Source organism: Podarcis pityusensis (assembly GCF_964106645.2).
Source record: "Podarcis pityusensis genome assembly, chromosome: 10".
NCBI lineage: Eukaryota > Metazoa > Chordata > Lepidosauria > Squamata > Lacertidae > Podarcis > Podarcis pityusensis.
The window spans coordinates 54,531,753-54,545,755 of NC_138035.1; the positions used below are offsets into that span (position 1 = coordinate 54,531,753).

The following is a 14,003-nucleotide window of genomic DNA, read 5'->3' on the forward strand; positions in this document are numbered from 1 at the left end:
TTCACCTGTTTTCCCCTACCCCTTTGTTATTGATGACGTCTTTCCATAAGTCTCTCTGCAGGAAATTGGCAAGTGGCTGGAACAACTCATTGCCTCCACCCCAAATATCACATCATGTGAGGGCTGAACATTCAGGACAGTGGTTCCCAGCTGGTGGTCCATGGACCCCAGGGGGTCTGCGTAACCCACCCAGGGTGTCAGTGGCCCCATTCACATAACAGAAACTACCATAGAGATACTAAAGTTTTCAAAAGTAGGGAATGCATGGCTTGGTTTTTGAAAAATGGGTTCTGCATTGGGAACCACTGATTTAAGAGATAAATTGCAGTGTGTATAAGCATTAGTCTTGGACCTGCAGAACTTCTTGGATAAGTGCAGCCTCCCTTCCTGCTTAGCCAACACAAGGAGCCCTTGATTGGGAGGAGTATCCCTTCCTATCATTTCTCTGCAAAAGATCATTTTGGCAGTAGAGAAAGGCTGATTTTTCATTACTTGAAAGATAGTGAGTAGACGAGGATTTGGACTCTGAAAACGCATCTACTGCTAGCCCAGTTTCACTAGCACACCCTCATCAAACAGATCCCTTTGATGGAAAGGATGGGTCTTCTGTTTCACCATCCTAATTCCAGGATGGAAAATGAGTCGCTCATAGCAAGATAATAAATTGCTGCAAAAAAGTTGAGGTGTTGTACAGACACTCTGTAAAAAAAACCCACAAACCTGTTTTCAAAGTTCTTTTTATCACAGATTGGCACAGAGAAAATAGAAAGTGTATTTCATTTTAAGCATAAAAGCTTTTTCTGTAAAATACATTGCTATTGTATTGTGTATACATTAGCATCTTACATACAGAGAAAAATATATTAAGCTGCAAATAATAATAATATCCCCAAACAATTAAAGTAAAAAATGTTCTGGTAATTAACTATTATTTTTCACAAAACTAGTCTAATTATGTATCAGTCATGCTGAAATGAAAGGTCAATAACTACAGATGCATAATTTCCTTCTGATAGATTGCTGTTTGAAAATAGGTTTATGACAATTATGTGATTAATTTCCTTTTATTAAATAGCATTATGAAACTTCATGATGCATTCATCTGTTTATTACTGTTTCTTTTTTTCTGTTTAGTTAGAATTTAATGGTGGATGCAATCTAACCTCAGGAGAAAATCTAGATAGCTAGACATTGCCTTTTAAAATAGTCCCCGATTGCATGTTAATTCTGTAGTGTCTGTGAATTCTGGGTGGTGAATAATCACACACACATTCCTTTTCAGTCAACAACACCTCATCTGTATCAGAGCAAATCGGCAATTCCTGTTCTCTGTGCTGGATAAGTAATAGTATTGTGCATTGTTCCTGAGAGGTGCATATTATTATTTCTTAATATTAGCTCCCAGCCTTAGTTTGGAGCTTATACAACCAAGAAGAATACAAAAAAGCTAAAGATTATGAAACACTTTACAAAATAAAAGTGGTGTATAAAGTGGTGTTTAAACTGATAGTATTTGCCTCCTTCACAAGCCTTGAATCTTTCTGTTACATATCAGCCATCTAACCGTAAGATGCTCTTTAACATGGTAAGTGCTCCCAGTTCTGAGCATAGAAAATGAATGGGCAGTCAAAAGAACTTACAAAAATATACATTTTGATTCCAGAATGACAGATATGTTTTCGTTGCAATCATTCATCACTATATTTGTGAACTTCCCCTAAAATTTCAATTGACTAATTCACAAAGGCAACAAGAAAGATTTTAGCTGATAAATTAGACAGGGGAGAGATGTCCTACGTCTTCTTAAACCAATACTTTTGTTACATTGTCACCTTTTAAAGGAAACTTATAGAGCTTCCATAAGCGACTAGGATTTTTTCCTCTTTGAAAAGGTAAAGGGACCCCTGACCATTAGGTCCAGTCATGGCCGACTCTGGGGTTGCGGTGCTCATCTCGCTTTATTGGTTGAGGGAGCCGGCGTACAGCTTCCAGGTCATGTGGCCAGTATGACTAAGCCGCTTCTGGCAAACCAGAGCAGCGCATGGAAATGCCGTTCACCTTCCTGCCGGAGTGGTACCTATTTATCTACTTGCACTTTGACGTGCTTTTGAACTGCTAGGTTGGCAGGAGCAGGGACTGAGCAATGGGAGCTCACCCCGTTGCGGAGATTCAAACCGCCGACCTTCTGATCGGCAAGTCCTAGGCTCTGTGGTTTAACCCTCAGTGCCACCTGCGTCCCTTTATCCTCTTTAGAGAGCATTTAATGATGAGTGCAATCTAACCTCAGTAGAAAATCCAGGTAGCTGTGTTTGGATTTATTCAATTTGTGTATCTCTTCCCACTTAAATGTGCCAAAGCGACTTACAAGCAACTAAAATATAGTAACTGATTACCTAGCTAGATCATTTTCTTTTAAAATGATCCCTGATTACGTATTAATTGTATGGTACCAGTGGTGCTTAGGAAAGTTTGCTTATTTTATAATAAACATTATTGAACAGTGAGTGACAGAGGCCGATTCAGGATACTGTCTATTTATGTAGCTCCATTGATGTCTGTATCCTTTGAAGCCTACAGTCAGAAAAGCTACAGACTTGAATTGGCTTTGATTTGCAGTACATTTGCCAGCATTTCCAATTGTTCTGCAGAAGAAAGTTGAGAGCGAGGTGGTTTGAGGACTTGGACTCACTGGGGGGGGGGGGGGAGAGGGTGCCCTACGCCTTTTCCAGGTTGGCTACAGTATTTCACAACAGAAAAATAAAAACACAGTACACATGCCACCAAAGAAAATAAATTTGAATTGAAACCACCACAGAAGACTGGCCCAGGTTAACCAGATATTTATCAGAAGGAGAAAAAGGTGTGCTGTAAGCCCTCTGAAAACATTTCGAATATAGTTGTAGGTCTCCTATGTGAGATAGATGTATGACTTTTTTGCTAGCTCCACCAGACTCTGTCACTCTTGTAAAATGTGGATAGTGCATTGGCTTGTTGAATCAGTGCAAGCGCTTTCTGGTTCAAGAGTAGTTTCTGGTTTCAAGCAGTGGCCTATCAGTTGCCTTTCTTTTCTTTTTCTTTTTTAATGCTTTATTAATTTTACAAAGAAAAACAATCACCAAAAACAATACAAACTCAATACAAATTACCAAGAAAAGAATTAGATTCATACAGAACAGATTCCATTATGACTTCCAATCATCCCAGTGTGGTTCCTAAGTTACATTTTTGACTGCACACTTTCCATTGTGTCTCCTAAATTGTCTCAGTTGTAATTGGTTTTGTAAAATTTCCTACTATCATGCAGGAGTCAATCCAGACCTGCCAAAGAATTTAGATTTTTACAATGTTCTTTTAGGTATACTCTGTAAGTATCCCATTTTCTATTAAATGTTTGTTCTGTAACATCTCTAAGTCCTCCTGTCATTCTAGCTAACTGTGTATTCTAGCATTTTCATCTGCCAGTCCAACTTAGTAGGAATAGATTCTCCTTTCCATTCTTTTGCTATTAAGATTTTTGCTGCAGCTATTGCATACATAAAAATTCTCCTTAGACTTTTTGGAATATTGTTACTCATTATTCCCAGCAGAAAGGCTTCAGGCTTTTTTTGGAAAGAAAATTTAAACATTTTCTGAAGCTCATTATATATTATATCCCAAAATTCTCTTTTTTTTTACAACTCCACCACATATGGATTATCGTGCCTTCTGCCTTTCTGCATCTCCAACAAATGCTTTACCTGGTTTTATACATTTTAGCCAGTTTTGAAGGTGTTAGGTACCAACGGTAAAGCATTTCCATAAAATTCTCTTTCGAATTATAGCACACGGTGGATTTCAAGTCCTCACTTCATAATCTTTCCCATGCTTCCATTTGAATGTTGTAGCCAAAATCTTTGGCTCATTGGACCATTACCGATTTTACTTCTTCCTCCTTGACATCCCACTCTAGGAGGAGTCTGTACATTTTAGAGAGTGGTTTTTCTTTAATTTCAATTAATTCTTTCTCGAATCTTGATAGTTCTGTGGAAAGGCCCTTCTGTTTGTCATTTTTGAATGTCTCATTTAGCTGGAAATATTGTAGCCAGTCTGTTAAGTGGGTTCCAATTTCTTCATGTTTTTTATCTAGCTTCAGCCTATTTTCCTTCTCTTCCAATAAAACTTTGCAAGTTGCCCAGTCTCCTCTCATGTTTTTTTTCTTGACTGAGAATGCTTCTATCAGGGATAGCCACCATGGTGTTTTAGGTTCTAACAAGCCCTTATATTTAGCCCACACCATGTATAGCGATTTTCTTACCACATGGTTCAAAAAACCTTTGTGGACTTTAACCTTTTCATAGCCTAGATAAGCATGCCGTCGATGCCAATTATCAAATCCTTCCAGATCTAGAAAATCAGTGTTTTGTAACATTAACCATTCCCGGATCCAGGAGAGACGAGCCACCTCATGGTATCATTTCAAATCTGGCAGTGTGCCTTTCTGGTCCTCAGAGGCACACTCCCATTTTAAAGCCATCTAAACTAGTGGGGCATAGCACATTTTGAAGCAGTGAATTATGCAACAAGTTAAAGCTGCATTGTGTGAACATGCTTTTGCTAAGTCTGTCCTGAGTCTACTGTCAGTCAGCTTCATTAGATAACCCCAAGATCTCAAATTGGGGATTGGCGGGGAGGATTGTCTTCATTTTCTCATTGTTGCTTATTTGTCCACTTACATTTGCTTTTAAGCACTATTATCTCTCTCATTCTATAAAGGAGATTCTACAGACTCTTAATTACAGTTGATATCTTTCTATTCTATCCTCAGTATTCTGTCATGATAGCCCTATCCAAGCATCCTACCACTCCTCACACATGTGATTCCCGTTGTGCAAAAGGAGATTTGGGTGCACACTTCCTGATCACCTTCCCTCCCTCCCATTGCTGCCACCATTACCACATCCCTTCACAGTGGTGTTGCACCAGAGGGAGTGGCTCTTTTCAGAGGTACCAAGACATTTGTAACACTTTGTTTTTCTTCTCTATCGCAGACTGGGAGGTGCTCCTCCTATCCTGGCACTGTGATGAATAGCAAAAACAAAGCTTTCCTCCTTCCTTATTACAGTACTAGAGTCCAGGGCGACCTCATACCTTAGTACTTTGTTAGGAAGAAACCCTCCCTCCTAGGCTGAGTGAATGGATTAAGTGTGCCTGCCCTCTGGAACGTGAGAGTGTATTTGCTTGTCTGCCCTCAACTTCATTTGGTTGATTGCTTGTCTTCCTGTTTGCCTGTATGTGTGGGTGTATATTCTATCTGTCTGTATGTGTGTGTGTGTCTGCATCAGTCGTGTGACTTTTGGCCACACCTACTGCTGGCATGTGGCCCTTGCAAGGTTGATTGAACCACACACAAATTTCACTTGTCATCTGACTGTCCAGTGCTTTGGGAACTCCTTGAAACCTACCTGTAATTTACCATTCTGAATATTTAGGAACACACTAGACATTACGTTAAAAGCATTTTTTAACTAACATGCTTAAAACTGGCCATGCTTTTTAAAGAAAGGAAACAAGTAGTTTCAAGCGTTCCTGATTCTTAAACAGGATGGCAGATAGGGAGAGGAGCAAGTCTTTCCTCCCATGTACTTTTCTCCTAAAAACCCCCCTCTGCTGCCAAGCCTACTGTTTGACACCAGAGAGTCTGTTTGCTGAAAACACCGGCTTGAGGGGTTAATATTCGGTGGAAATATGGCGTAGGAGCAAAAGGATTTATTTTCTTTTAAAAACACACACACACCCTGGACAGTGGCTGCTATCTAAAGAAAGAGATGACTAGTTCAAAGCATTCTATTTTGAATAAGCTTTTAATCCAGCAAGAAGTTATGCCCTCGCTGTCACCTGCAACTTTCCTTTCTCACTTTTCTACCTCACATTGGAGCATTAATACCACAAGTTCCACCAGAGACCCTTGGGGACCCCTTCATTTCTTTCCCTCTATTGTGATGTTGTTCATTTATTTTTTTGTAGTGCTTTCTGCTTTTGAGTAGCTATTGATCATTAAGGAGACCTATCCTCTGATCCCATGAGTTTGATGTTGTTGTTTCCTTTCCCCATGAGCTGCTGTTCTCGAAGTTTGTTTAGAAGCTTTCTGAGTCCCAATAACTTACTCCACACCAGTTCAACAGATCTGTTGCTGAAACCTGTCATCTGTCTATTCTAAAAGCTCTCCTTTACAGACACCATATTGATTCTAGTATGGCATCTGTTTTCCCTCTGTCAGGCTGCATTCACACAGCAGATTATTCAGTTTTCCTGACATTTCCCTAACTGCTAATTTCCACATTATATTTTAGCTTTCACACGACATAAAACCCACTTCCAGAAATATAGTGGAATATAGTTCAAGGTTAGCACTCATTTCCGTGTTATTTGCAGACATTTTTTCCCCTAGAAACCTGTTACATGGAAATGAGCAGTAAACTTGCACTGTATCCACTATATTTCTGGAAGTGGCTTTTACATTCTGTGAAAACTAAAATATAATGCAAAAATTAACAGTTAGGAAAATGTCAGAAAAGCTAAATGGGCCTTTGACCTGATCCGGCAGGGCTCTGCTTATGATAAATCGCAAGTTTTGTGGGCTATTGTACATGTTTTGACTGCACTACTTTTCATAGTATTTACAGTGGTACCTTGGGTTAAGAATTTAATTTGTTCCAGAGGTCCGTTCTTAACTTGAAACGGTTCTTAACCTGAGGTGCGCTTTCGCTAATGGGGCCTCCTGTTGCTGCTACACCGCTGGCACGCGATTTCTGTTCTTATCCTGGGGCAAAGTTCTTAACCTAGAGCAACCACTTACTGGTTAGCGGAGTTTGTAACCTCAAGAGTCTGTAACCCGAGGTAACCACTGTACTAGGGATAGCGATTACTCCAGGTTTCCCAAATCTGGTATACTTAAAATGTTTTAGACTACAACTTCCCATCATCTATGACCATTGGTCATGCTGACTGGGTTTAATGGAAATTGTAGTTCAGATATCTAGAGGGTACCAGATTGAGGGACACTGGGTTAGGCCAACAGATCCTTTGAAGAAGATAGTTGGCCTTCTAATGTTATGGAGTGTATGTGTTGTTTATCTTTTGATAGACAATTTCATGTTTGAATTCTTGAAGAACCCTCCATGTAGTGTTGGTTTTTTAGTTTGTCTAACCATTCTAAAACATTGTCCCTTTTGTCCTCGATACTGCAATTACTAAGATGTAGTGTGAGAAATTGTTTGAGTGTGAGTAACTTTCCAACATCTTGTATTATTAAGACTGATGTATATAATTTATTTATATCCCAGTAGGTCCCCTGTTTCACTGGTTTGATGTCCTACAACACATTGGCTGGTTGTGTGATTTTTGTGTTTGATTTAGATAAATGTTTGCCATAAGTGTTTGTATCTCTGAACATAAGAACTGTATTGGATCAGGCCAACAGTACCATGCATTTCAACACCCAGCTTCCAGTACTGGCCAGACAGGCAACATTGGTCAACCAGGAAGCCCACAACCAGGGTCTGAAGACAAACATTCTCCATTTGTTTGCCCTTGAGCAATTGCAGTTCAGAGATATTTTGCCTCTGAACTTGGAAGCAACATTTACCGGTCTCAGCTAATAGATGTGATGGCCACTGGAAGAGTGTTTTTTATAGTACAGTATATATTGAATACTGCAGATTATGCTCAAAGAGGTTTACAACAACCTTGCTTTCCAGTATTGGACCCTTATTTAATGCTTGGACTTGGGCTGGAGTTGAGAGAGTACAACAACCCACAGTGCTATTTTTTTGCTTTTATCCCTCAATAGCAGGTTGGGCTGAGGCGGCAGTGTAGTTCACTGTTATACTCCTTTGCAGGTTGGAGGGTAGCTTGCAGCAGCCCTGCACTATAGTTTATTAATACTGCAGGCCATAGGTGAAAGTGAGGCTGCTTTGGACTCCTAGTAAAACAAAAACAAAAAAACCTGAATCTCTTAAGTTGCAGCAAAGGTCAATTTACTTAAATTGCTTCCACACAGACCTCCTCCTCATAGGCCAAATCAGGCATTCAGAAGCCTCTTGCTCCATTGACTTTCATGCAGACTGGTTGCACTTTAAAATGCTCAGAACATAATGAGCATGTTTGTACTTGAAGTGGAACCCAAGTTAGAGTACCAATCCCTGGTTTTGTCTTTTTTGCTTCTTCAGTCATAAGCTCAGGTAACACACACAGGAATACACTGCATTATTTTCTTGTGGGGGCCTCACTTGTATTTTCTCTGAATAGTAAAAAAGAAAAAAGAAACACCTGACAGTCTTTGATCATTTTGTAGAATCTCTTGAACCATTCTGGATGCTTTACCTTTTTCCCTTATTGCTTTGTCACTCAGGCTGTGATGTTTTTGTTGCTGGGCTTCCCACTTGCTCACAGTCATTGCTCTTTAAAGTCATTCCTGTATTTGGAGCTGTGCAGGTACACACTGCACAGTAACAACCAGGACTTTTTTCTCTGTATGACCGTCATTAACATGACTCTATGGTCAGTGGGAATGAAATGGGAGATCACACTTCCTCCACACAGATCCCCTGTAAGGTCAAACATGAGGGTGGGGCAAAGGCTACTGAACCAGTTCTGCAGGAAAGAAGCCACTCCCACTGATGCCAGTAGTGGCTGGTGCACATGCGCAGTAATGCGAAAACTCAAAAAAGTCAGCATAAAACTAGTCTCAGAAATCCCGGAGCAAATGCTTAGAAGTAGTGGTATCAATATAAGCATGCATGAGAGAGAAAGAGAGAGCACATCACCAAGCAGGCAAGAAGCAAAAATACTGGTTTAAAAACCCACCTTAATGCAGACCTGAGTTAGATGGACCCATGGTCTGACTCAGTATAAGGCAGCTGTATGAGTTCATATAACTAATCCTCTTTCCCTTTTTAAATTAAATTCAACTTTCTGGGCAATTATTCACTCACATAGATGCTGAATTTGATAGTGTTCTGGTCACTGTTTCCAAGTGGTTTGAGACATCTTGCGCCATTCTTGCTTAAAAGAGCCTATTTTTACATTATATAGTAAAAGTTAAAATATTCCGTAACAAAATGGAGAATAAAAATAATCTCTTATGACAAGTCTTCCTCCCCCCCTCTTCCTTCTGGTTATCTGTAAAGTATACGCCCATTGTCAGTTTAACAGGGTAGTGCTTGTATAAACATTCTTGTTTCGCCTGTTCCATGTAATAGTTTCTTGTATCGTATTTCTTCTGACCCCGCTATCTGAAACCAATTATAGGAGATCCATTTGGGCTGCATCTATTTTCATAAGGAGCCCAGGCAGCAGAGATGAATATCAACATCAAATATGTTTCTGAGTGCTTTGTTATTTATGTTTCAGAGAGATTTTGTAGCCTTCAGCTCTCAAGAATGTGTCACGCTGTGCTGTTTATACATTGAAGATATTAATGGCCATAGATGTCATTTTTCATTTTAACATCTCAAATGCAACAGGCTGATAGGTTAAACATTCCTGTTTTTAACGAAACAATATGAATGACATCTGTTTTCTTTTAGAAAAAAAAATTGAAAAGGAGGAAAACAACATATTTATAAAATAATTCAATAATTTGAACATATTAAGCAATTTCAGTCCTTCTTAACACCAAAAAAGAGGTGTAATTAAAACATGTAAAAATGTAGCTCCTGAATATGCACGTAACGGGAACTTGTATGTATACACAGAATCTCAGTAACACTTAGCTGTAAAATCCAGAGAATCACACTGGCTCCTAAGATTTACAAACGTGGTTACATATATTATTATTATTATCTGTTTAAGGTTTTACAATTATCAAGAGTATATCAGTTTATTTATATGTTGCTTACAAGTTTAGAAGTCACTGGCAATATTTACCCATAATTAGTGTGCAGCAATGTGTTCCCAAAGCCACATGATCAATATTTTGTGTAATATTGCCTGTTCTGGACACCTGTTGTCCAGAATGGTATTATTACTATAATCCAAATCCTCAGTGGCTTTATTGTTTTAAGCTGTCACATGTTCCATACTTTTACTGAATTAGATTACTTTATTAAGTAAAAGTGCTACTTAATTCCACACAGATGTTTTTGGAATTTGGACATGACCACCTCACAAACCTCTAAACTGCTACTCATTTCTAAACTGCTCGTTTTCAGTGAAAAGTTTCAATTTGTTTCATCAACCCATTTTGCAAGTTTTTGCTAATTGTGTTAAAGGGCAGACAGATCTTCATATAAATTTACAGAATGGGAGACTGGACCTTCTCAGTAATAGTGCAACCCTGGACTTTGGAGCGCTTTCCCCAGGAAGGCATGTCTGGCGCCATGTTAACTATAATTTCTGCACCAGGAAAATCATTTTTATTCTTCCAGGCTTATGGGCAGCTTTAATGATAGCTACTCAATCCAGGCTTTAGTGTGTGTTTACTGATATTATATACAGTTTTAATGCTTTTCTCATGTTTTCTTATATTAGAAATACTGTAAATTGTGTAAGTATATGATACTTAAATGATACACAAATCTTACCAAATCAAATTATCCTCAGTTTTGAAAGATGCACTAATTCCATCATATGCTAAGCAGTGACAAATTCCATACATCATTCATAGCTCACTCATTTATCATGGATTTAATATGTGTAAGTGAATTGACAAAAGGAGAATTTAAGGTATTCGTCTCTATTTGTTTATCATACATACTTGCATAATTTTATTTGTATGCCTCCTTTCCATAGTTCAAACCATGCTCAAAGTGGCTTACACCATAAAAAATACATTACAACATAACAACAAACAATAAATAAAACATCAGAATAAACACAACCAAATTGGAACAGTTCCCAAATAAATCATAAGATCCAAAATAAAGATACAAAAAAATCAGTAATAGCAACAACCCCCACAACAAAAATGCTTAATGCCCAGCCCAAGAGTCTACAACCACAATCTGTACTTCTCACAGTATTCCAGTTGTCAGCATTTCTAAGATACCCTTTCATACAAATTTAACATTTTAATTCGCGTTTAGCAATTGAACACACAAGTTTAAGACAGGAGAAGGGTGCTCCTTTTGCATATAAAATATCCCAGCTTCAGTCCTTGGGGTTCCAGGTAGGAAACCCCTCCGATAACCTGGAGATCCACTTCCTCTCAGTGGTAGAGCATCTTTCCACACCCTGGTGTCCCCCAAATGTTCTGAACTACAAATTCCATCAGCCACAACCAGCATGACCAGTGGTCAGGAATGATAAGAGTTGTAGCCCAGAACATCTGGAGGGCACCAGATGAGAGAAGTTCTGAGCCAGATGGACCAATGATCTTTTTCAGTATAAGGCAGCTTCCTGATAGGGGCTTGTGTCATTGTTCTACTTTAATTTCTTACGTGCACATTGCTGAGACTGGCTCCTTGTTTTGCAAACCAGGGATTGCTGTAAACCATTGTACCAGATCAAAGGGATGGAATGAGAAGCTGTCAGAGGTTGTGTGCACATTACAGTTTACTCTGTATCAAGTGTGCTCCATTGCTAGGTTTGGAAGCCACATACACACAATATTAGCCACATCCATATCGATGCTGTAGCTTCTTGAGAAATGCTGCGCTTTGGTGCATTTTCCCCTTACATCCAGTTAGAAGACATAAGCCATATTCACTTTGCAGTTAAGTCAAGGGGTATACATTAGAGACACCAGCAGATAGGTGCACATGCACAGATGACAGCTTCATGAATAGGTGTTATGGGGGAGCTTTCGATGGGTGGGGAAAGCAAGCAGGTAATGTGCATCGGGCTATAGACACCTCTTCCTCCTCTGTGCTTTGAACGATGCAAATGTGACTTGCTGCCAATGTGTACATAGCCTGGGAGACAACCTTGTCCATATTCTTCTCCTAAAAGCCCGCTGTCCCATCCCTTGATGGTGCTTCCAAGCCTCCACGGTACTAGTGTAAACCTATAGCTACCACTCTGCAATCTAAAATATTTTTTGGCTTAATATAGGCAGACATCTCTTTAGGCTCAGGTATAAATAAGAGGCCTGTCTTTCCTCATCAAGCTTTGTGCTCCTCTTTTAAAATCTGTTGCACTTGAATTTAAAGCAAGCTAGGGTGGTTTCGTAGGGCTCATTCTGGTCTGCAATTACTTGAAAAACCCAAGAAAACAGCAAGAGGATTGTTGTGGGTATGCTTCAGCCACGTACTGGTGCCTTTTACAGGCGGACAAATCTGTGTTCTTAGGAGCTGGCGATAGTGCGTGCAGTTTGTTTACTTTGGTTTGCTGTGTCTGCGTGCTTTCTCAGAAAACTTGTATGGAGCCAGACTGTAGCAGCCCTCTCTCTGTCTTTTCATAATTGATCAGGGGATGACTGCTTTCCCTGAGGGTTAAGACGTGGCAACTTTTTCTGTTTGCTCAGCATCTCAATGCAGTAGTTCAAACATTGTTCATACCAGCTGGCAGTGTAATGCCATATGCACATCTTGTCAAAGCAACTGTTGTCATGGCTACTGGAAACTATCTTTAAAAAAGCAGCTCATTTGAGTCTAATCAAAACTATACCTTTCTTTACCAGTTTGGCAATTTTAGGGTGCATACTGTTCAGGTAATCATTGCTCTGTATTTGCAAATAGTTTTCTGTGCCAGTTCTACAGAAAATAAAATAAAACGTAGTTTTAATATTTTCAGATCACAAAGTAGCAACTCACTGGATTTGTTATATGATAGAAAAGTGAATGAAGGAGTCTTAGTAGTTTCTTATAGTTGGTTTTGAAGGGTTCCTTAAAAAAAAAGGAAAAAAAAGACTTTACTATTCACATTAGTTGTTCCGCTTGTGTAGACCACATTTTAAAGTTAGCTATTTTCCTGGTAATTGGCATCTTTCTCTTGTGCTCAGTTTTGTTTTACTTAATTCAAATGAAAAGATTTTTTTAATGCTATATTTTGATTGCAGTGCTATCACCCACAGAAGCTAATCTGATTGGCTAGGTAGTGATTTCTTTGTTCTCAGAGTTTACGAAGAATGCAAATGAAAGCCTCTTAATTTTATTTGGCATTAAAACTCCACTTTATTTTGTCAAACGAGAGGTTTCCCCTTGAATTGTAAGTACAAAAAAGTGTTTTTAATCTTCAATGAATATCCTTATTAATTCACTTTCAAGATAATCTGATGTTGATTCGTCAAATTTAATTACAGCTTCCGGTAACACTTGAAGTCTACTGCTTTTGCTTAAAAATTGTAATATGAAAATGCAAATTGAATGATGATTTACAAGGGTGTGAGCATTTTAGCTGAACACTTAAAGACAAGTTCCTTGTGGAGATGAGGCTATTGATGCGGTTTATGATTTTTCCTCTTCAAGCACTTTATACAAATTAATGCTATTTCCTTGAGGATTTGTTGCACATATATACTTTTTCGCAATATCTCGCATAAGTACATTCTGTGGAATTTTCTTGGTGTGTTTAAAGAAAATGGGAAGTCTTCTGTTTTCAGATTGTATAAGGGAAGATCAAATTATGCTTGAAAGTTAACATTGGGTAAGTTACAAGCAATAACATTTTCAATTAAATGTTCAAAAATTATTTACTTTGATATTGTATTTACTTGCAGGCTTTGCAGGCAGCCAGACAGCTGCTTTTACAGCAACAGACAACTGGGCTGAAATCTCCCAAGAGCAGTGATAAACAGAGACCATTGCAGGTTAGTAAATCATCTTTACATCTGAGACCTAATCGCTGTAGCACTCAAGCACACCTAAATATAGGTATACAACTGTACCTTGTTGCATTCTTGCATATTTACATTTTTTGCAAATGGCTTTAGCTTTACTATTAGAACTGTAATTTATTAAGAAACGTTACTACGCAAGAGGAACCCCTTTTGTAGAAGCTTGTAGTGGCTTAAAAGGTCACACAGAGTGAAGCAGAACAATCTCGGGTCCAATAGGCGCTATACAAATAATCTTCCTACAGATAGC

The 14,003-nt window shown here is 38.8% G+C and overlaps 2 protein-coding genes across 6 annotated transcripts in view; one reads left to right on the plus strand and one right to left on the minus strand.

The window, feature by feature from the left end:
- FOXP2 (forkhead box P2) overlaps positions 1 to 14,003 on the plus strand; it is a 318,364-nt gene that overhangs the window by 187,344 nt on the left and 117,017 nt on the right. For all 5 annotated transcript variants that reach the window (XM_081023624.1, XM_081023625.1, XM_081023626.1 and 2 more), the window contains one exon: positions 13,637 to 13,726. In XM_081023624.1, the coding sequence (XP_080879750.1) occupies positions 13,637 to 13,726 (90 nt within the window). The remainder of the gene's footprint in view (positions 1 to 13,636; positions 13,727 to 14,003) is intronic.
- The window catches only part of LOC308457793 (uncharacterized protein), a gene marked incomplete at its 3' end in the record, with an annotated part of 494,657 nt that overhangs the window by 30,877 nt on the left and 449,777 nt on the right, over positions 1 to 14,003 (minus strand). The window lies entirely within an intron of this gene.